We start from the raw sequence: 24,004 nt of genomic DNA, 5'->3' as shown, positions 1-24,004 counted from the left end.
GAATGCTATTTTGTACAACATTTAAAACACAATTGGAGATTTAAGGACTTCCATGTTGTTCCAGAAACATAAATAACTTAGAAATGTAATGCTTGCCATGTGGTCAGGTTGAAGTAAAGGATTAGTATCACAATTTTCCGTTCAAGATAATTCTGCATCAAATCTGCTGTTTCACCACTCAGCAAGTAAACTAACCTCCAAAGAGATTTAGCATTGGCTGCTAGGAATGTCCCATCTTGATGTTTCCATGAATCATTTTAGAAATGTTTTCTTTAATCCACTGCATGAAAGGTCAGAAATATTCTGAACATTCAGAAAAACAAATGTCTTCCATTAGAAACCTGTGAACGAGTCATTTCAGCAAATGTTGTGTTTTTGGGTGGAATCTTTTCGTGGTCTGCAGAAAAAGTAACACAGGAAATGTTAATGCTTTTATTATCAAGTGGCCGTTGCATCACAAACAGGATGTGGTTAAGATCAGCCATGAAGTCGTGTCACACGTTAAGATGTCGGGCGGAGGGTTTCACACTCAACGGCCGCCATCTTGGCTACTACTTGGCTTGCTAGCTAATGAACAGCGGAGATCGTAACTTCTCTTGAGGGTCGGCAGTCTTGTTCCATTTGAGACATTACACAGTCCAAATTCATGTGCCGAAGTGTTCACAGTGTACTAAGAGAAGTATCCAAATTGAGACACAGCAAGGGTTAGTACTCTTCTATTCTACTGACATATTACTGTTCTTTTGTCCATTTCCCCTCATTCAGTGATCAGGTCAAATCCAGTCAGTTCCGAACGCCACCTTTAAAAAAAGACGATTAAAGTGAGGAAAACACAGAAACAAACCTTAAACTGCATGTTTGTGCCTTTGGGGGCGAACATTGTCCTGATTTCAGCAGCCCAGCAGGAGAAGACCTCCACACGTCTCACAACTACAGATGCAACATGTCTGTTGAAACATCTCCGTGTTTCAGAAGCGTGGGGCAGGAGGGTGGTTAGTGGTTTTGTCCCTCAGCATGGTGAGCGCCGTGTTGGAGAAGTCCCTCAGGATGTCCACCGTCTCCCGCTGCAGCTGCAGGGAGTCCTGAACAAACTCCTGCTGGCTCTCCACCAGCAGCTGCACCGACTGGGCCAGCACCTCCAGAGACTGGGACACGGAGCTCAGGAGCATCCTGCTGGCCCGCTGCTGCTCCAGGCCCTGAGACGCCATCTGGGCCACGGCATCATGGGTCTTGCGGGGGGCCCCTCCGGCCGGGAGAGGGTCACGATTAGCGCTGGAGGGAGGGAGGATTGAAGAGGAGGGGGCGATATAAGCAACAGAGGAGGCGGGAGGCGGTGCGATGGAGGGCGCAGGTTTAGAGACCTTGGTTGTAGAGGATGAGGAAGGCGGGGGAGGGAGGGCAAATGAGGAGGAAGGAGCAGGGAGGGAGAAGGTAATGGTGGACCTTAAGAGGGGCTGCGACGGGGGGGGCGCAGCAGCGGAGGAGGCGGTTTCTGAACCAGACGCCAAAGGGATAACTGAGGAGGTGGAGGACCCGGAGAAAAAGGGTACTGGTGGGGGAGGTTTGGGGGAGGTGGTGTTGCTCTGGCTGTTTCGGGAGTAGGTGTGGACAGGCTTCATCCTCAGCAGGGCGTTGTCAGGCAGGGGGTCCAGGGAGGTGAGGGAGGCGGAGGGTGGGGGTTGAGGGAGGAAGAACATGGAGTCGTCGTTTTCTTCGAAGTCCAAGGCATATTCTAGTAGATCAGAGAATAAAACAACTTAAAACTCGCTTTCAACTTTACAAAGATATTTGTATTTATTTTAAATGTATACTTTTGCTTTAAATCAGTTTGAAGAAGAAGCCACAGAAGAGCAAAATAAAATCTTAGTAATGTCACAGTTATCTTGACAGGACCATGTGATCATTAGGGGGGGGTGACTCCATAAATAGCAGTACCTGTTGAGTACTGAAATGAGTCATAGAGCGTCTTTTAGGGGTGTTGAAAATAATCGTTTCTATGCGGACGTGGACGATTCTGCATCGATGCAGTCACAGAACATAATCGATTATAGCGTAGTAACGTTGCTTCATGATTTTCCGGCCGCGGCTTTACAATAACGTTTTTTTTTCTGTCACACGAATATCAAATCAGTCGGTGACGCAGAGATCAGGGAACAGAAGTGACAGCGGCACAGCGGCACCACACCCAACACGGAGCAGCTTTATCCACCAACACAAGCAACACCGGTCCAGAACCAACAGCAGAATGACCCGCTCTGAATCAGTCCAGAACCAACAGCAGAGTGACCCGCTCTGAATCAGTCCAGAACCAACAGCAGAGTGACCCGCTCTGAATCAGTCCAGAACCAACAGCAGAATGACCCGCTCTGAATCAGTCCAGAACCCACCAACAGCAGAGTGACCCGCTCTGAATCAGTCCAGAACCAACAGCAGAGTGACCCGCTCTGAATCAGTCCAGAACCAACAGCAGAGTGACCCGCTCTGAATCAGTCCGTGTCGCTGTGGCTCAGAGACACACAGGGATTTATGTTTTTTTAAATACTAGCATTAGCACCTCGTCAGGTTTTTGGTGGATTGAATCAAGTCTTGGATTGCAGAGTATGAATGTCCTCTTGCTATTTTCAGACGATAAATACGTGTTGAAGTTTGTGAAGGCAGGAGGAAAGCTTCCCGCCCTGAAAATAATGAGTGACAGGCTGATAGTGACCCGATAGAAACGTTATTATTCACTTAAACAAATGTTGATATAATGAAGCTAACTTCATCTCATACATTCATGGGATTTATGTAACAGTAAGACAGAGAATGTAAGTGTGCACCCACACGCAGTGTTTTTGTTTGTATATGCTCCTGTTGTAATACTCCTGTTGTCTGCTGTGTTCAGACTCAAGTCCTGTGTGTGATGCCACATTCAGGACATTCAGTGTCCTTTGAGCAGAAGACCGTAGCTAGAAGCTGCAGCTAGACTGCAGAAGCATTAGTTTTTAGTTTTTGAGGATGGAACAACTTCACACACAGATATAGGGAGGCTAGACCTATACAATTGATTTATAATTGAATGTCATGATATTTATGTTATTGATTTCTGACGCCGTTTCTAAACAATAAAAATATGTATCTTACTGCATGTATTCATTGATGAAAAAGAAGCCATGTGTAGTAATATAGAAAATTGAGGATGCAACGCATTGTTATGAATCGTGATATCGAATCGGTGACAGGATAATCGAATCGAATGGTGAGAACAGTGAAGCTGCACAGCCCTAGCGTCTTTAAGAGTCTGTTGACAGAACATGTATGCAGATATCTGTCTTTAGTCTTGAATCTTTACAGATCTTTTAAAAACTGCCCCGTACTGTCAGCGTCCTAATTGCTCTGTCACTAGCACATAGGATGTGGCGATCCCCATCAAGGTATTACCTTCTGAATCACAGAGCAGAAACATTCTTCTTCTGGGTAATTAAAAAAAACAGCCATTGTTAAAACTCCTTGTCGTCCAATCATTTGTCCTGAAGACGAAATATTCCCCATTAGCTAGGAGGTCTAACAATCAGTGTAAAGAGACGTTGTGAAAGCTTTCAAGCAGCTGTCAGTCAGTTTATAGATAATATAATAAAATAGTTGTTCCCAAAATATGTTCAAAGTTTAAGGCCCTCGCCCCGTCAAAGTCCATATCACAATCGTATCCATGTAAATGTAAAGGCCCCCCCCCCTGTGGCCAGAAGCAGAGAACAGCAGCTGTTTTGATCTACAGTCTTACCTCCAGCGTCACCCATGTCCAAGTCAGAGGACATGTGGAAAGGGTTGCCTGCAAGACATGGACAAGCAGCAGTAAGACATGTTGAATACATGATAGAATATAGAAACTGTGAGTGATGTGGAACTGGCCAATCCCCCCTCAGACTTGTTGCAATGATTCTCGCACTGTACTTACCATCCAGATCCTTCTCTGGGGAGGAGAGAGGAGACAGGTCAAAAGAGGCCCCTCCTCCAGGTAGAGAGTGGGAACTGTCCGTCAAGCTGAGGTAGGAGTAGGTGGTGGAGTTGGGGGGTGGGCCTTTACTGTAAAGCTTTGAAAAATCTTCATCTTCACCCATCTCCAGATCACTGTCGCCACCTGAGAACCAACACATCTTGTCATGTTTCAAACCGCTTCAGGGCCCAAACCTGCTTTCTTATACTCTGCTGTGTAGCTCTGAGAACACAGGGCCGATCATACATCGAGTGTTGAAACCACAGACCCCCCCCGACGCCGCCTCTGCTCACCTGCTCTGGGACTCATGATGAGGATCTTGTACACCATCCTCTCTATGGGGCCCAGGTTCTTCTTCCTCATGTTGTTCCCATTGGGGCTCCGGAGGGCCAAGGCGCGTCGCTTTCCGTCACATTTCAGGTCCGCCCATTTCTTCATGATCTGTCGCACCTGGGAGAAAATGAAACCTCTTTTAAAATGTCTTCTTCTGAGACACCATTTATTTAACTGATGCATGTATCAACCAAGGAATCAAGTAAAAATGCTCTCTGGTTCCATGTCAGATTATCAAATATAACGTTAAATAGTGCTGCATTCTGAAGGGTACGTTTGAAGACCTCGACAGGCTCTGACAAATTTGATGGAGATTATCTAACTTTCTGGACTAAAATGATGGACTAGGAGTGGTAATCCGTTTAGACCTGTAAGGATTACGCAAGATCAATCTGAGGGGTTCTGAGATTGTAACAGGACCCAAAATAGTTTTCAATGTTTATTCCCTCATTTTGGCCATTTCTCTTGTGAGTTCATGGAATATTTAAACTTGAAATCACATTAAATCACAGATAGTTTCACACATCACAACACATCCATTATCATTAACAGGACTAAAAATAATCAATAGTAATCAGAGTATCAAACCTCTCTGTGGTTCTCTCCCAGACCGTTGATCTGATTGGTGATTTCCGTCCAGGTCTGTTTCTTGGCTTCAGCCGACACGCCTTGGTTAAACTTCCCTACAGGGAGAGATATGGGAGGTGAGACAGGTACGGACAGAGGTATGGGGTTTACTCTGCTTAGGTACTGCTGGTAAAACCACTAACAGACAGTGATGAAAGTAAGCTATATTATCTGCAGAAACCCTCTGTTTGGGGTTCACACAGAAGATAAATAAATAATAGATAAATGCAGCATTAAACATGATCAGAAACGGAAAATCTCTTCATCACGTGACTCAAACGCTTCCATCAGGAAACATCCTGTCTCCTCTGTGCAGCTGGGAAGCCACCAATGACTCGGCTGAGACCCTCTATCACATGACAAAAAGCTCAGTGGAACTTTACCTGAACTGCCGAACTGCCCACATGACCCTCTTCAAAGGCTGCCTTATCCTTCAGTCATTTTCACTTTGCTATTCCTGTTAAGTGTTCCTGCAAGATATGACCTAACAAACCCCTGTAACCTGTTACTGAGCCCTTCCAAGGCCTGACTTTGTTAAACTCAATTATTCTGCTCCTGCCTCTGCTATAACACACCAGGTTCTTTGATACATTCTTAAAGTTAAAACAAACCCGGGGAGATAAGTAAAATAGGACAAAGTAACACAGCTTTTAAAATGCTGCTGCAGCAACAGTAAGAATGTAGGCTACTACATTGTAGTAGAAACTGTACCACATGAAACTGTACCACATGAAACTGTACCACATGAAACTGTACCACATGAAACTGTACCACATGTACATTATTCATCAGACTATGTGTAACTATCATAAATAAATCGGTGTCACCATGTTCCTGGTTTAATCTGATCGTAGTGAACAACAATGATACAAAAACAATCTAATCACACACACACACACACACACACACACACACACACACACACACACACACACACACACACACACACACACACACACACACACACACACACACACACACACACACACACACACACACACACACACACACACACACACACACACACACACACACACACACACACACACACACACACACACACACACACACACACACACACACACACACACACACACACACACACACACACACACACACACACACACACACACACACACACACACACACACACACACACACACACACACACACACACACACACACACACACACACACACACACACACACACACACACACACACACACACACACACCTTTCCACTCACTGAGGAGGATGCATCTGTTCCTCTTCACCGCCTCCAGCAGCACTTTGACCTCAGTGAAGGAGAACCGGGGTTTGGATCTCAAGCCTCCTTTGGCTCCTCCCACCTTGAACTCCTCATCTTCCTCACGCCACACAGCCGACATAGCTACCTTCACACCTCCTCTTCTGCTGGCCTTTTGCGACTCAGTTTGGTGGATGTCACCACCTTCCAGGACCGTCTTTTCCTGATCCACAAAAAGACACCTCTCTGACTGCACCTGCAGCGGGCGGGAGACAAAACGAGAAATATTAGGAACAGAGGGGAGAATGCTATACAGAGAAGACACAAAAACATGAGCTAAGTCACTAAGTAAAGGGAAATAAACGCAAAATCAGGACTTAACATTAGCATCAACAGCAGAAATACAGAATTCAGCAGCACCGTGTAGCAGACGCTTATACTAGCAGCTATTGGTTGCATACACAGTGGATGGGTGCAGGAATGAGTCGCAACCCGGATATGAGTTAGCATATTAGCACTTTCGGTGGTTAACACAAGCTTAAACAATTTTCATGTTTTGGTGTACGACATTCATCAGTTAACACCCACTGTATTGGAGCGGTTACGTCACATAAAAACAGCAGGGGCTAACAAGTTTTTTTGAAATTGCTATATTTGGATTAGCCAATAACCAAAGAGCAGGAGGTGTAATATTTGTTGACGGCTAGTTATGTGTCAAAAAAAGATGTTAAGTATATTGTCTAAAAACACTTTTCAAATCTAAATACGGTTGGTACATTTTTTTAAATAATTTAAATATATATTTTCATTGTTTTTATATTTGTTAATAAAGATAACTTCAATTTGATATTTTTTCCAAAATGTTCTACAACCAAATAAATATTGCTTAACGGAGAAAGAAAAGTCTTACACTCAGTGGCAGTATAGGTCAGAATCAAAGTACAAAGGTTTTTCCTTAAAAGGATAATTAAATGCATTTCTCATAGCTTAGAATCTCCACATAATAAATACATGTATTTACCTGATATGACTCATATGGTACTTTCACACAACCTGAATGCCGCTGATGACTTGAGGTTTAAAAAGAACATATTGTAGAGTACAGATACAATGATGAAGAAACACCATGGCTGACCAAAAAAGTATAGAGAAACATTTGTGCAATGTTGTTCTTTAGAGCTGGACTGTGGTTGTTTTCACAGAGTACTCTCTATAAATACATATAGTATTTCTCATATGTAAATATTGTTAATTTGTTATAATAGTCTTAAAATAGATTCTTAAAATAGACATCATAATAACAGTCCTATTTTTATTGTATTTGTTTTGCTACGTATTGTTGTTTCTGTGTCTCTGTATGCACCACATATAGCAAAGGAAACTCCTCGTATGTGTAAACCTACGATTCTGATTCTGAGGACATCTTGTTTTTTCCAGAATGTGTCCCTACGGTGCCTCCTGGTAGTATTTTAAAATAAAAAATGCCATATTATAGAAATACACTTAGGGTTGGCTTGTAACTGTGATAAGGTGTAGATTTTGATGACTTTTAAAAGTCAGAAACTAACATTATAGTCACCAAACATGCAACACTGTGGCGATATTGACTACATCGAAGTAGAATCTCAAAATTCTTCTTATTTTAGGACCCATAACTATATCAAAAATAATACATTCAGTGTCTTATTATAGTGTTTTATCTCTGTTTAAAGAGCCATTTCAAGATTCAAGATTTGTTCAAGATTCATAAGGTTTATTGTCATAACATATACACCACTACGGTGCAATTATGTAATGTATGAAAAACTAAGATCTCAAGTTACTCAACAGTGCAATTTAAAAGACATGAAAAAGAAATAAAAATAAAAATAAAGAAACAACAAAATTACAATTTTAGCTACATTTTGTTGAATGTGTTTACCATAACACGCAAGTATAGTGTTGATACCTACCAAAATGTATAAGATATGAACTTTTGAATAATGTTTGACAGCTGCTATTCATGTTTAATTAATATTGTTTGTTTTCTATTTTGAGTGTGTTGTTTTCATGATTTTTGAAGAATTGTTTAATGAATTTTACCCTGGATATGTAGTGTCTGTGAGTACCTTGAAATCGCTCTTTATATAGAACATGTTATTATTATTGAGAACAACTTCTCAAAAAGATTTAAATTAGCGTTGCGTCTGCTTTGACCACGTGGTCCGTCTGAGCCAATCAGCTGTGGGCTAGTGTGTCTTTGTTGAGCTCATACAAGGAGCAGCCAGCCCACAGACTCCGCCATCTCTGAGGGTACCGTAGCGCTAACACGCCGTGGCGATAAAACGGCAAACCCGGATTTACAGCGAATTGCAGCGCAGTTGTGTGGATTTACCGTGCATGTAAAGCGAGCGTTCGCAAAACAGCGTCTTGTATCTGTGTGCCGGTTCCGTTGCACCGAGAAACAGCTCGCGTTAGGCGGCACTTAGTGGTGGAGGTAGAGGACGTAATGTCTGCTCTGGTGCTAAGCTCCATTGTTCGCATTGAAGCTATACACGGGTATACTTGCTTTTGTATTTATATCACGCGTGTAGTGTGTTATCAAGACAATATGGCGACGTGCAAAGTAAAAAGCTGAAAATGTTAAAATAATTACCAGGAAAAATTGCGTTTTTCTCTCTACCTCCCCTCCTTCCTCCGTGGTTCTCCCGAAAGTTCGGAGAGTCGAGAACAACGGGACTGCGCAGACTCCGATATTTTTTTTCCTCCCTTGAACGCGCTACATTTCAGCTCTCTGCGCGCCCACAGCTGCCCCCCCTACACCGTGCACCAATCACGTCCATTTTCAAATAAAGTAAACACAAAACTCATAAAATATGCGCATTTAACTCGTGTTTTTTATTTTATGTGAAAAACTGATGATTAATCCTCTTCACAAAGCTGTAGTATGACCCACCAAAGATAACCCCTTGCCCCTCCCTCCAGTTTGACAATATTAGTCCATAGCCACATTTCTATTCGCTAAAATATTCTTTAAGTACATATTTTTAGCATTTCATCACAATATACAGAAATTAGAAATATATAAAGTTCTCTAGCTGCGCATGTTTTTCTAGTCTTCAAAAGTCAAACACATTATTATACTTATACAGCCTATTATAATTACCCATACAATCGAGTAAACACCATAATAATTAGCAATAGGCTAGTCCACGCCCAAATGTAGATCAATACTGGCTTAGGACAATAATAATGCAAACTCAGCAGGTGATACAACAAAGTAAATCAAAACATGTTTATTGACTATATGAAAAGCATGCAGCAAAAAGCACAAAACCGTTTTTATTTTGCAGAATTGTTTTAACCGTGTCTGCAAAAGCTTGATGAGATCACATTATAAGACAACACCAATTCATCGTCATTTTTCACCACCATTTTACATCAACATGAGACGAGAGAAGATGGAGAGATCATTAGAGGAGCAGGTTCCATGTTTGTCCGCTTGGTGTCGCAAAAGGTCTTTGTCTGATGACAAATGCGTGTTTCCTTTCTCTGGGCAATACCCGACTGCACCTGCAGAGGGCGCCAACACGCACGTGTTATGGGACATCTTAGACTAGAGAAAGGGGGGAGGGGTGTGTTATACAATGGTGTTGCATTTGGGAAGGGGCTGTTCGTTGATAGTATTTTTTTTATCCTGCACACATACAGCTGTTTTTTATAATATATATAATTATCTGACCCGTAGAAGTAAAAGGCAGCTCTTCGGTGATACACGCCCTGGGTCAAGGAGCTGCTCTTCGCTGCTGTTTTCCACAAGTTCACATTTTGTTTTTGTCTTCATTGTGCTGCAGTGATCCAGTTTCCCCACAGGGATCATCAGAACGTCCTTATTCTCTGCCGAGTGACCGCAGAAGCCACCTCGGGGGGAATGTAACAACAAACAACAAAGGGCTTGCTGCGAAACTATGACTACCTACTAGAATATTAGGAGAATAAATAGAAACACAAGAGCAAATTGAGATCTTGCTACTAAGAGTCACAGAATGTAAGTCCCTGTAGTGAAATCACAGCAATAACATAACAGGAAGGAAACTCTACTTCAAAAAAGAACTATGTTTAGTTAACAGCAGCAACACTTTGGCACAGCATGCAGAACATAGTAATGCTACTAGGATAAATACGCTTTAAAAAAAGAGTGACATGGAAAAGTGCTACTTCTATCGTTTTATGAGGTTGTTGGCTTTCTGGTTCGCAGCATCGATGCGTGACACATTGAGAATAGCCTGTAGAGAGAGAGGAAAGAAACAGCAAATGTAAATGACACGGGAGACCTGCTGGACTTCTCAGCCTTTCTCTCAACGTAGCGGAAGACAGTGTGTGACGATGAGTACAAAGTAAGCACTAACGTTCAATTCCTACTCACCGTCACATATGCTGGCTCTTGCTGAAAATAACAGTGCATTGTACAATTTATGCTTGTCAGTGAATGAATGCCACAAGACTTCCAGCTCCCTTCCTGTCTTGCTTCTTGCTTCTGATTACAATTGTAAATGGGCTCTGTTTATATAGTGCTTTTGTGATTGACGTCACCCATAGGTTTGTAGACTACAGTGTTTTATCCTCAAGTTTGACAATTTGAACGTGGCATTCTTGGTTTTTTATTAACTAAAAGAGGGTAAAGCCATGTATTACAGAACCCTGGAATTCACATTTGTAGGAAATAAGAATGTTACAATTAACTTTGAAATTACCTGAACTGAATTAACTGAAAACCTGTGAAAGAATTAAAGTTCAAAGACAACACCCAAACCAAACAAGTTTAAGGCACTATGAGTAAAGTCTCTGAATGGGACCATAAACTCTTGAGGAAAATGTTTACCGCGGTAATAAATCAAGTAAGAATTAGGGTAATGTGTCATGTGACAGTTGTACCTTGCCCTGTATGCGTTCAATCTGGTTGTTCTGCATGTCCATCTCGTTGCCCATGTCCAGGGCCATGCTTTTCAGATTTCCGAGGATGCTGCCGACATGAGCCAGGTTCCCGTCCATCTCGACCTCCCTATCATCGTTAGTCACCCTGAGATAGAGCAGTTTAATGTGTGTGTGTTAACGGCCTGTGTTTGGCCAGCTGCCTGTATGACTGATGACTAGTATTACATTACATTACATTACACAGCTGCCTCTCCTAACAAGCAACCAACAATACACACTTCATTAACCTCTCTCAATACCTCCGTATGTGTCCTCCGCTCATGATCATTTGCTCCCTCTCATCAACGACTCGAGACGAAGGTGGTTGGTTGGATACAACGCCATCCTGACCGGAGCCTCCACCCCAAACTGCCTTGTACGCCCCGCTCTCCTCAAAGGCTTTTAGTCTGAAAGATGGAGAGAGACAAAGAGAGACATTCCTTATGAATGCATTTATATTGGTAGTCCACCCTGCTAAATGTGATGCACAAGAACAGCATCCTTTCCAATATGGGTACAGTAGTTGTCTATGTATACAGTAGAGAAGGCAAACATGTTGTAAAGACGAAACAGCTTTAAAAAATCTATAGTGCATCGAAGCAAGCACGCATAAACAAAAGAATCAAAGAGACAATTTTTGAAGTGAGAGTAAAAATGTGAATGTAAATATATATGTAATTGAAGTCTCACTGATACACGTAGCACGCATACTCATAAAAAGGAAGGTTTCAAAAGGATTATGCTGCACGATTTGTGTGAGTGTTTGTTAACAGGTACAAATAATCATTTTCATGTTGAATTATTCCTTTAATTCTAAATCACTTTTTTAATAGAAAGCTTTCTTCAGTTTTTCTATGAAGGACCACCATATTCTGTAGTTTTCTCAGAAAATGTGTACCAGTCGAACACACACACAGACACACACATACTTATCACAGGAGCAGAGGCCACAGCACTTGCCCAGGTCAGTCAGGTTTTTCTCGGCCTCCTTCATATCAGAGTTGATCTGATCCAAGCCCTCCTCTACACGCTCCAACTGCTCTATGACAGGAGAAGGAGGAGGATCGAGGAGCATGCAGGAGGAGAGGAAGAAAGGAAGTGCCAGGAGAGGAGAAGGAGGTAAATTGGATGTAAGAAAAAATAAAGGAGAAGGAAGAAATAAAATGAAGGTATGTAAAGGATGAAAAGGAGGATGGAAGAGGAGAGTGGAGGAAGAAGGCAAAACAAAATCAGCAACTATTTCCTTAAAGCCCCACAACAGAAGTGAAAAAGCAGCCAGTAGCGACTGAACGTAAGACGCCCAAAACAAAACCAAAAAATAAAGAATTGGCTTAGAAATCTAAAATAATGTCACTTTGCACTAACAAACAGGCCACACACGGCCCAGCTGTCCATGCCCAGTTCCATCATGTTTTATCCATCCATTTTGATTAGATTGGAATGAGGGGTTTACTCATTATTGAAGATTGTACCCGAGAAAGGCGGAATAATGTCCAGTATTTGAAATACGGAAATTATTCAATTTGTGGTGCCTAAAATTGATGGATGGAAGGATGGATGGATGATGGATGGTTAAATGGATGGATGGATGATGGGTGGATGGATGGATGATGGGTGGATGATGGATGGGTGGATGGGTGGGTGGATGGGTGGATGGATGGATGGATGGATGGATGGATGGATGATGGATGGTTAAATGGATGGATGGGTGATGGGTGGATGGATGGATGATGAGTGGATGATGGATGGGTGGATGGATGATGGATGGTTAAATGGATGGATGGATGATGGATGATGGGTGGATGGATGGATGAATGGATGGATGATGGGTGGATGATGGATGAGTGGATGGATGATGGATGGTTAAATGGATGGATGGATGATGGATGATGGGTGGATGGATGGATGGATGAATGGATGGATGATGGGTGGATGATGGATGGGTGGATGGATGATGGATGGTTAAATGGATGGATGATGGGTGGATGGATGAATGGGTGGATGATGGATGGATGGATGATGGATGATGGATGGATGGATGGATAGAAGGATAGATGGAGGGATGGTTGGAGGACAGTGGGGTTTCTATTTTAATGCCAAATTCCATTAAAACCATATGGCTTCAGCTCAGACAATGGAACTGGGCTACAGTTGGTTAAAGGTGTGGATCCCAGAAACCAGAACCTACTTCCTGATTGGCCAGATACAAAGACCACAGCAGTGGGCCATGTCTGTCAGGTTCTTCTCTGCCTCCCTCATGTCCCTGTTGATGGTGTCCATGCCTTCCTCAATACGCTCCAACTGCTCTGTTAGGAACACGGGTTTTTATGGTGCTGGGTTTAATGGTGATGTAACAACGGCAGAGACAGACAATATGGAACAGATGGTTTCAACTGGCTGATCTGATGTTCAGACCATGTTGTCAATCCCTAGAAATCCAACCTAGAATCTGAGATTTGCATTAATAGGTTCGAACATCGTGTCCTGAATAGATGCGAGATGCGAAGAAAGTAAGGAGGGTGAGGGGTGTGCCTTTTTCCCAGCATTCACATTGCTTTTCTGTCACCTATACTATGCAATTCTCTCTGCAATTTTCCTTGTGTTCTGAATTGGTCATTAGTTAGTTGGTTGTCATTGCAAGAGCAGCATCAACTATAATACCTCTTGGAAAGGCTGGGGAGGGGGTTGAAAAGTTGTCTTTTACCACTTTAAATATTGGACCATAAATATCCCTACCTTCTTCCATCGAAAGCAGACTTTTCTATTTTATAGTCAAGAACACTTTAAACAAGCCAAAAAAAAGACACTTAAAGATCAAACAGAATTGATTACCTCCTTGTTCATCCAGCATGACCACAGCTCTGATTCCAGCATCTTTACTCTGCAGAAAGGAGCACATAAAGCCACACAAAAACAGAATGCACATTACTAATAGCAAACTGTTGATGTGATCACTGGCACCTGAATGACACACAATATCAACACTAGTGTACATTTGTATTACACTTGGGACTAACATAATGTACATATTTGTCAGACTTTCTAATCAACATGTAGTCCTCCTGAGTCGTCTACCACTAATTGTGTGTGTGTGCGTGCGTGCGTGCGTGCGTGCGTGTGTGTGTGTGTGTCAGGGTTTCCGCTAGGATTTTTTCCTGCCGGTCAAATGTCCGGAAATAATTTATTTTACTGGACAAATTCGAAACTTACCGGTCATGTTTCAATAATAATAATAAGAATTGTGTAGCAGAGTTTCCGTTAGCAGGTAATTACCGGACAATGACCGGATGCTGATGTTTAAAACTCAGTTAATGGGGCTCATTTTTATATTGCTTCAGTTTATAATCGTAAAAGATAGAAAAGTTCAGATTCATTTTTCAAAAAATGATAGGCCTACGCTTCCCCAAACAACAAACAACATAATTATTACATTCAAACAAACTACTTATAGTAAACGAAGTACATTATTCAAAAGTTTACATTAACTTTGAATAATAACACGGGAGAAACGGACCCTCTCTTTTTCCTCTCTCCCTCCCTCTCTCTCCTGACAGCCGGTCAGTTTCTCATGCAGCTCGCTAAACAGTGGGCGGGGCTTCAGGTGATCAGAGCTGCGTGTCTCCGTCTGTCAGCAGCTGATCTGATCTCTGATTAGCTCTCTCGCGTCCGGTTATACTTCACTCGCGTTTATGTCCATATCGATCAGATCCAGCTCTCCTGATCGGCCTTTATAGAGAGCACCGATCAAACTATTAAGAGTGAATATCGGCCGATAATGATGAGCGGCAATCGATCGTAGCATCCCTAATTATTACCGGACATTTTGACCGGCAGGTTTTGAATTTACCGGTTTTGAATACATTTTACCAGCTAAAAACGGCTAACAGAAACCCTGAGTGTGTGTGTGTGTGTGTGTGTGTGTGTGTGTGTGTGTGTGTGTGTGTGTGTGTGTGTGTGTGTGTGTGTGTGTGTGTGTGTGTGTGTGTGTGTGTGTGTGTGTGTGTGTGTGTGTGTGTGTGTGTGTGTGTGGGGAAGATGGAAGGCTGACAGGCAGGTAGGCCATCCAGTTATTTTAGCTGGGCCGGCTAAAATGATTGGTCGTGCTTTTTACAGTACTACGGCTTCCACAGATGACATTTTTTTATGGATTTTTTGTCAAAGCACTTTAGATATTCATTGCTATCGGGATGTTAAGAGCATTCCATGGAATATAACAAAAAGTGTATCTCGAGCCGGTTTCTCAAACTCACCTACCCCACCTTTAAGTAAATATTGCACTTAATGCGATTTGGATATTGTAATAGTTAATTTGGAAATATTTACATTAATTTTGGAGCCCTAATAATGTACACTGTATTTTAATTCTGTTAATTTACATTTTATATGTATTTCACATTTTTGAGGTACTACTGGTTTCAGTATTAACCGAAAACTCTTTAAAGTTGTTCATCCTCTCTCTCTCTGTGTGTGTGTGTGTGTGTGTGTGTGTGTGTGTGTGTGTGTGTGTGTGTGTGTGTGTATGTGTGTGTGTGTGTGTGTGTGTGTGTACCTCTTCAACCAGCTGCATCATCCGCCTTGTGCTCTCCAGGGACTGGAAGACATACAATGAGCGCTTGAACATACAGTACATACAAATTGCAGTCAGCTAAAAATGTAAACATAGGCATCATATGACACAGTCTATATGGAAAACAAGGCTTACAAATATATATTCACATCGAATGGATTTGTATTTATTTAAGTTATAGTAATTATTTCAAGTAAATTACTTTGGGTATCATCACACTAAACTTAAAACTATATAATATATCATCTTGTCTGTCCCATCATCTGTAACTAACTGACATGTTTGTTTTCTCAACAATATAAGTGAACTCTCAAACTCTAAAAAACTACATTAAAAACACTCAACACAGCATGTCTATTTCAAGAAATCATGATCCTGTCACTCAAGATAATACGATAACACTTTGTTTTGAGCTTTTCCAGCGGGAACTATTTTCCTTCTACCGAATTACACCCCCACCCTCCAATCGTATCACCACGTGGAAGGAAGCATGCATCTACTCGACTAGACAACATTACAGCTCAGCTGAGGAGGACACAATTGATTTAGCCTCTTGCTCGAGTACATCTTGCACGAGTAGATGCACGCTTCATTGTGTATGATTGGCAGGTAAAGTGCTGCAGTGCTGTTACTTCACTGTCACTTCACTTCACTGGTTTCTCGTGAATAACCGGGTCATGATTTCTGAAAAGAGTTTCATTAAATTGGAGGCCGGCGTCTCTAAGGTAAGGCAAGGCAAGGCAAGGCAAGTTTATTTATAAAGCACTCTTCTGAGTTCTGGATGTCATTCAATGCTTAATAAACCAGCAGCATTATTTTTAAATCAATTATTTGACAAACATAAAGCCAGTGTAAAGACCTCAGAACTGGAGTGATGTGATCCACTTTCTTAGTGTTAGTGAGGACTTGAGCAGCGGCGTTCTGAATCAGCTGCAGCCTTCTATTATATTTTTTAGTGACACCTGTGAAGACACCATTACAGTAGTCGAGTCTACTGAAGATAAAAGCATGGACAAGTTTTTCCAAATCCTGCTGTGATATTAGTCTTTTAATCCTCAATATGTTCTTCAGGTGATAGTAGGCTGATTTAGTAACTGTTTTAATGTGACTGTTGAAACTCAGGTCAGAGTCCATGACTACAGCTAGATTTCTGAATTTTCTGTTGTTTTGAACATTTCCGACTGAAGCTTAGCGCTAACTTTTATACGTTCTGCCTTGGCTACAAAAACTATTACCTCAGTTTCATATTTGTTAAATTGAAGAAAGTTCTGACACATCCAGTCAATGATTTGTTCAATGCATTTACTCAGTGTGGAGCATAGTCTCCTGGTGAAATGCTTATGTAAGTTAGAGTATCGTCTGCATAGCTATCGTAACTTATTTTGTTGTTTTTCATTTTCTGAGCCAGTGTTATATCCTAGATGTTAAAGAGAAGAGGCCCCAGGATGGAGCCTTGAGGAACCCCAGGTCACATCTGCCAACTCAGATTTGTAGTTACCTATAGAAACAAAGTTTTCCCTGTAGGATTCATATCAATTTAGAACTGTTGCCGAAAGCCCCACACAGTTTTCCAGTTGGTCTAATATAATGTTGTGGTCAACAGTGTCAAATGCAGCACTAAGATCTAATAATACTAAAACTGAGATCAATTGATATCTCCACACAACTCTGACAAAAACAACTAAATTGATAAACTGCTGGGAAAAGTAAGGATATTTTTGACTTAACAATGATCTGTCCCTTTAAGAAATTCAAAATACCGCATCCATGAGGACCTGCGTTTACACTGTAGGCTACTACCATAAGCAGAAATTCTCTCTCCAGTTGCATCACTACTTGCTGCGTGTCTGTGAGTGTGTGTTTGTGTGTGTTTGTACTCTGTAAATATCATGTGCATCCCTGGGGACTTCCCCACCCAGGGTAAGGATAAGGTGACAAACGGCTTGACCTGCTGTTGTGTGTGTGTGGGTGTGTGTGTGGGTGTGTATGTGTGTGTGTGTGTGTGTGTGTGTGTGTGTGTGTGTGTGTGTGTGTGTGTGTGTGTGTGTGTGTGTGTGTGTGTGTGTGTGTGTGTGTGTGTGCGTGCGTTGTGTGTGTGTAATTAGCACCTCCCCACAATGAGTATATGAGCTCATCAAGCCTGATGGTTCTTTGCAGATGGTGGCACTGGGAGACCAGTTGACTCTATGGTAACCATGTGAGCCAGGTGTCCTTAAAGGGCCACTCCCCTAAGGCCAAGCACATCAGTAGCACTGTAACACCCGTTGTACTGTTGTGTTTGTTGTGTGGGCTGAGACGTTAAAAGGTTTATATGTGTGATGAAAGAAATATATGTGTTACACATTTAAGTCACTTTATTCAATAGCTAAAAATAGTCCTCTTGGGCTCTGCACTATCTGAGCATAGAGGCTATTATCTCTGCATCCTTTATCTTTAAGTAAATGTATGAACATTTTGAAAAACAGGACTAGCTGGGGAAGTTTTGATCATACCTTTTAAAGAACCCAGCCTAAAACCACAAGGTGTCGCAGGTCAAAATAAACCCCACGTGTGGGCACGTGATTTGGAGCAAACAGAACAGTACCACAACTTTGGGGCCATCATCATTTAGGAGTCTTTGAGCCCATGAAAATGCATATGGAGTTTTTACAGGGCAAAGTGATAGAAAATAAATGTGTGGCTTTGTGAGGCGACTTTAGGTCAAACACCACTCGAGGGGCAGATTTTAAGGTAACAGTTTATCTGAAACTATCCAAATATATATCATAATGAATGGGGCATTTTCTGTGATGTGAGTTTTTAATTTTTGACAACTCGTTGAAGGAAGTCTTTTTTATGTGCAAGAAAAAAAATCATTCCTCACCTCATCTGTGACCTGATTGGCTCTCCTGTGCAGCTCCTGCTGCTCTGTTAAGATGGGTGGGTCTGACGCCATGTTTGTTGTGTGTCTGTGTTACCAGAAAAGGCTGCAGCATCAGGTTTTGGCACCTGGAGAGCAGAGTAACACCATGTTCATTTATAATGACTGCCAACAGAATTGACCAGAGAGACGAGCTGACGGACAGACAAGGGTCCATGTACATAAAAACAGTGCCTTCAAATTTAATTCAATTTATTTAATCAGTATTATCCACTCAATAATGCTTTCCAGGGAGCCCCGGGTTTACATATTAATGCAAAACATTTTTTTTTTTTTAATGCACAGGATACCTCGCTTTTTTCATAAATTCACTAAAAATATTTAATTAAAAAAATTATTACAAACTGGAAAAGGTTCAGGGTGATATCTATTCAAAGTATTATACAGTTCTTTAGTTCTACAGTTTTCTACTCTTGTTTCTTTTCTACTCTGAAGTAGCACCTCCTACATAAATCAAACCAATCAATATTCTATAGAAATGTACCGAGGGGTTTGTTCATATTTATTATCTGATTATCTTAATCCCCCAAAAATGGTTTCTTTTTTGTATATGGCTGTTGACATTATTGCCTTAGTTATGGAGGGATACAAAGAGATATCCAAAACACCCTCTGCAAATACCTTTCACATAACAACATTAAAACAATCATTTAAAACCTGGTTGTGTTCAATGTCTATATTTCTGTCATGGAAATGTATGCAAATATATTTAATAAGTTTATGGGGGATCACAAAATATGACTCCTTGAAAATTAAATAAAGACAATTTTTCAAACTTGTGAGTGTTTTACATGAGAGAAATAATGTCATTTTTCTCATAGACTTCTATACATTCTGACTCTAGCTGAATATAAGATATTTTCATGGCAATTTTATTAAAAAAAAACTGATTTCTTATTCAAATCAATAGTTGACTTTGATTTGGGAAAAATTGAAAATACTATTTATAATTAATAATTCTTTAAGGACATTTTCATTTAACTGTTATGTAGGTCTTTTTTTTATATTTACCAAAACAAATTTATGACGGAAATGGGGTCAATTCCAATTTGACTGTGTCTACAGTCACACTACAACAGGCTGTTTACTTAAGGCCCTGACACACCAGGCCGAAATCGGCCGTTTTCGTTAGTCGGACAACGAAGCGTGCCCTGTCGCCCAAACTCAATTTGGTGTGTCCCGCACCGTCGGCCGTGACACACCTTATTTGGCCTTTCATGGCCGACGCACGGCCGATTCAACATGTTGAATCGGCCGTGCGTCGGCCACAGGCAGTCGGACAAAGAAATCACTCTGATTGGCTGTTCAGCTAGCGAATCAGTGCATGAGAAGCGAAACGGTTGCTTGAGAATGTCTTCCACAAGCAACACTCCAATGGCTGATAGCTCCAGTACCGCACGAAGCATGTTTTCGATGGACGAGAGTGAAAATGGAACGCACACGCTATTTGTTGTTTGTTTAGATCACACAGTCTGTTCTTCTTCTCTGTCTTCCGGTTGTTGCCTCTTTTGAATGACGAATACACACTACCGCCGCCTGCTGGTAAGGAGAGTTATTGCCACTCACGCATGCGCAGTTCGTACGTGCTCGGCTGAAGTCTTTGCGGTGTGTTCCAGTACGACACATGGCCAAGACGCAGAAGAACACCGCGACGCAACAGTCGGCGTCGGCGTCGGCGAGTTCTATGGTGACTGCTTGGTGTGTCAGGGCCTTTAGAGTCCGGCCAATAAAGAGTTAAAGGCATATTGCTGTCAAAACTACAAAACCTATTCTGTAGATAAGAGGAACACACACACATCTCACAACGTCAGTGTCCAACCAGGTGTTTGGTCCCCACAATATCACAAAAACATTTCCCCTCTTTACTACACACCCACAATCACCCCCCCAACACACACACACATACCATGTATACATCACTTCAGGGGACATTACATTGACTTACATGCATTTCCTGGAGACTTATCCTAACCTTAACCATAACCAACACATGCCTAACCCTTACCCTTAACCTTACCCTTACCCTAACTCTTACCCTAAACCTAACCAAGTCTTCACCCTAAAATTAATGATTCCCCTCATGGGGACCTCCATTGTGTGTCCCCATAAGGGAGGCGAGTCCCCACACGTGACTGTGTAAACAGATTTAGGTCCCCACAAGTATAGTAATGCTAGGCCACACACACACACACACACACACACACACACACACACACACACACACACACACACACACACACACACACACACACACACACACACACACACACACACACACACACACACACACACACACACACTTCTTTTCAGACATTGTGTTATCAAGCTTGAGCATCATAATTAGGCCTGACCACTAATCACCACCTGCTGGAATAAAGAAGAGGAAGGAGGGGCAGCAGAGAAGAGAAGAGAAGAAGAAAGACCCTGATGATTTTCTTTGGTGCAAACTGGAATCACACAAACAGCATAGAGACTAAATAGTGGATGGCATAATAATTGTTCAATATAAAAATAATAATACAAAGCAACGGAACATCATGGAAAGTCTGACATGGAGCTGTCAGGTGAGGCGTGTTGTAGGTTTTTAAATGTCATAATTCTTTCCAATTTTCATTAAGAACAAATTAAAAAGTAAATAACGCAAAGCTGTACATTGAAATCACACCATGTTTCCTGTCAGGAAGCATGGAGGCACAAAGTCAACAGTCATGTTTGTGAGTAAACAATGAGCAGCTGGTGGTCTCTGTGATGTCACCTGTAGACTTCACAAATATACTTTACTGTATATTTGTGATGTCACCTGTAGACTTCACAAATATACGTATACTATATATTTGACACTTTAAACATCTGCATTTGGTTTATTATCATTTTTCCCTGCACATGTTTTAGTAATTGAACCATGCAGATGCTTAATTAAAATAACTCACTGTTCTGTTTGCACTCAGAGACAGACTCTTTTGTAGCTTTTAAAACCAGACATTTAATCATTCATTTATGCTGATCTCTGGTATTTAAACTCATCTTAAATTCAGTTAGCCTTTACTTAGCAGGACAGCTACAGGGGGGGTTATTCTGAACCACCAGACTCACCCTACTCATTCAAAGTTATTTTACATTTTGCTTGTCAATTAAACTGTAGTTAAGCAATTTGCGCTTCTTTATAAATTCCAGTTACAAATAAAACGGACTACTTTGATCAAATCATCACCTTGTTTTGACTTAAAGTGAAGCTGAAGGCGGGTTCAGTAACTCCAATGACATCTTCATTTGTTTTTGTTTTTATTTTATGTAATTTAAATCTGCACAGACGTTCGACAAAATAAAAATAAATGTATCAGCTCCCTACCTCTCATCGGCTCTTCCTCAGATCCTCTCGGAGTTTATGTTGCGCACTAAAGCAGACGGAAACCTGTTGCTCCTCCTGCTTCACACACACGCACGCACGCACGCACACACACACACACACACGCACGCACGCACGCACGCACGCACACACACACACACACGCACACAAACACATCCTACATCATGTCGGCCCCGCCCGCCCCACATCTCATCTTTCCAAAAGAAAGGAGGTTGATAAAAGATTGAACAATAGACTATATTGAGGTAGGATTATGAAACATTTGTAAAGATAATAACACATTTTAAATCATAAAATACAATATTTATTTACAGTAAGCCCAAAACGAGTATTTTAGCTATGATAATAAATACAAATAATAATATTTGGTATTTAAATCCACACTTGAATTCACACTTCTTTATCCCTCTATGATAATATATGATAAGGTTAAAGGTGGGGTAGGTAATTTTGGAGAAACCAGCTCGAGATCGCTAGAATTTGAAAATACACAGCCGGAAAAAATCTGCCACTTCCTTACAGAGCCCCTCCTCCAACACACACTAACGCACACATGACCAATGAGGGCACGAGATAAGTTTGTGCACAGATGGAAGGCTGACAGGCAGGTAGGCCATCCAGTTATTTTAGCCGGGCCGACTGAAATGATTGGTCGTGCTTTTTACAGTACTACGGCTTCCACAGATGACATTTTTTTATGGATTTTTTGTCAAAGCACTTAAGATATTCATTGCTATCGGGATGTTAAGAGCATTCCATGGAATATAACAAAAAGTGTATCTCGAGCCGGTTTCTCAAACTTACCTACCCCACCTTTAAGCCTTTATTGATCACAAGAGGGAAAGTTCATAAAATGTCAGCTCTATGTTTTAGATATATAAAAAAAGCTATGACGTCACATTCAAATCATATTTTTTTAAATGACTGCTATTTTAATTAAATGACATAATAATTTGTTGAACTTGAACTGAAGCACAGTGGTTTTTATCATCACCCTGAAAATCAAAGGATGATTATATGTTGACTGATTGGACCAGTTCTCTAAGCTTCCTTTTCTTAATGTTGAATTCTGATTTCCTCATGTATGATTGGTCTCACGTTGTTAGGCCTAGGCTCCACGGGAACGAAAACGGGTTGAATCCGCATATTTCTCTTGCGTATAGCCCTTTAAGCTCGACGACGCCGTAACGGAACGGTAGAAACGGACCCTGCAAACGACAACGGGTCCAAAGGTGGATAGATCTGGGAACGGAGCGCTCTGGGGGGTCCAACGGGGCCGCGGGGTCGCCTATACGGTCATCCGTTTCTGATAATGACGACGCAATAGCCCCGCCTCTCCCCGCCTCTGCTGCTCACCCCCGCAAAAGTACACTGCACACTGAATTCAGATTATTTATCTTTATCTCGATATGGACATAAACGCGAGTGAAGTCTAATCTGACAGGACGGAGACACGCAGCTCCTCCCGCTGTGATGCAGCGGGAGCAAAACACACACTTCAAGTCAGATCATCACCCTTAGCTATTTTAATTACCTCTCAAACTACCTAAACTAGTTATAAATATGTTTATTTTTACTGTCGAGTCATCATTACTGGATCAGCTGCTGCATGAGACAGACACTGACGCTGTCAGAAGAGAGGAAAAAGAGACAGGCTCTGTGTATTTTATTATTATATATCATTATATCGTCGTTATTCATTTGTTTTAAAGCTTAATAAATAACAAAGAAGACCTTTGACCGGCACTTTTATAATTTTGTCCGGAAGATTTAAACTTTAACACACGTTGACCGGCGAAAAACTCTGCCCGGATCCCTCGGCCCCCACCGCGGAGAATAAACAGAAGTGCAGCCATGACAACCATTCTTCTTCGCTGCTTTTGTGGAGGAAGTTGCTGCTTTTGTGGAGGAAGTTACAGCTCCACGTATTGATTGATTGATTGAAAAGTTTATTAACAGCTTGTATATTGGGTACAGTACAGTACAGCTCAAAACATACAATTGTTAAGGGGATGCA

The 24,004-nt window shown here is 41.5% G+C and overlaps 2 protein-coding genes across 6 annotated transcripts; both read right to left on the bottom strand.

Annotated features, from left to right (window-relative positions):
* Positions 1-418: 418 nt before the first annotated feature.
* Positions 419-8,949, bottom strand: LOC117471123 (flocculation protein FLO11-like). 2 transcript variants are annotated; one of them, XM_034115923.1, is made up of 7 exons: positions 8,816-8,949; positions 6,169-6,436; positions 4,895-4,989; positions 4,267-4,423; positions 3,935-4,117; positions 3,761-3,808; positions 419-1,732 (listed from the first exon to the last, which is right to left on the bottom strand). In XM_034115923.1, exons 2-7 carry the CDS (start codon positions 6,320-6,322, stop codon positions 969-971), a joined length of 1,401 nt encoding a protein of 466 aa, XP_033971814.1. In that variant the 5' UTR covers positions 6,323-6,436; positions 8,816-8,949; the 3' UTR covers positions 419-968. The 2 variants fall into 2 exon arrangements, with proteins under 2 accessions (XP_033971814.1, XP_033971815.1); XM_034115924.1 differs by having other exon boundaries at positions 6,181-6,436.
* A 109-nt stretch (positions 8,950-9,058) lies between these two features.
* On the bottom strand, positions 9,059-21,998 carry zgc:101731 (SNARE_SNAP25N and SNARE_SNAP23C domain-containing protein). 4 transcript variants are annotated; one of them, XR_004554770.1, is made up of 8 exons: positions 18,564-18,688; positions 15,683-15,724; positions 13,966-14,014; positions 12,063-12,174; positions 11,394-11,540; positions 11,095-11,239; positions 9,902-10,445; positions 9,059-9,775 (listed from the first exon to the last, which is right to left on the bottom strand). XR_004554770.1 is itself a non-coding variant. In XM_034115929.1 (8 exons), exons 2-8 carry the CDS (start codon positions 18,633-18,635, stop codon positions 10,380-10,382), a joined length of 633 nt encoding a protein of 210 aa, XP_033971820.1. In that variant the 5' UTR covers positions 18,636-18,688; positions 21,970-21,998; the 3' UTR covers positions 9,059-10,379. The 4 variants fall into 4 exon arrangements, 2 of the variants coding, with proteins under 2 accessions (XP_033971820.1, XP_033971821.1); XR_004554771.1 differs by having other exon boundaries at positions 9,059-9,732; XM_034115929.1 differs by adding an exon at positions 21,970-21,998 and having other exon boundaries at positions 9,059-10,445.
* Between the last annotated feature and the right edge of the window lie 2,006 nt (positions 21,999-24,004).

The sequence above is a fragment of the Trematomus bernacchii genome, unplaced genomic scaffold (assembly GCF_902827165.1).
Source record: "Trematomus bernacchii unplaced genomic scaffold, fTreBer1.1, whole genome shotgun sequence".
Lineage (NCBI taxonomy): Eukaryota > Metazoa > Chordata > Actinopteri > Perciformes > Nototheniidae > Trematomus > Trematomus bernacchii.
The sequence above is the reverse complement of the archived record's forward strand: the minus strand, read 5'-3'. Positions and strand labels throughout refer to the sequence as shown.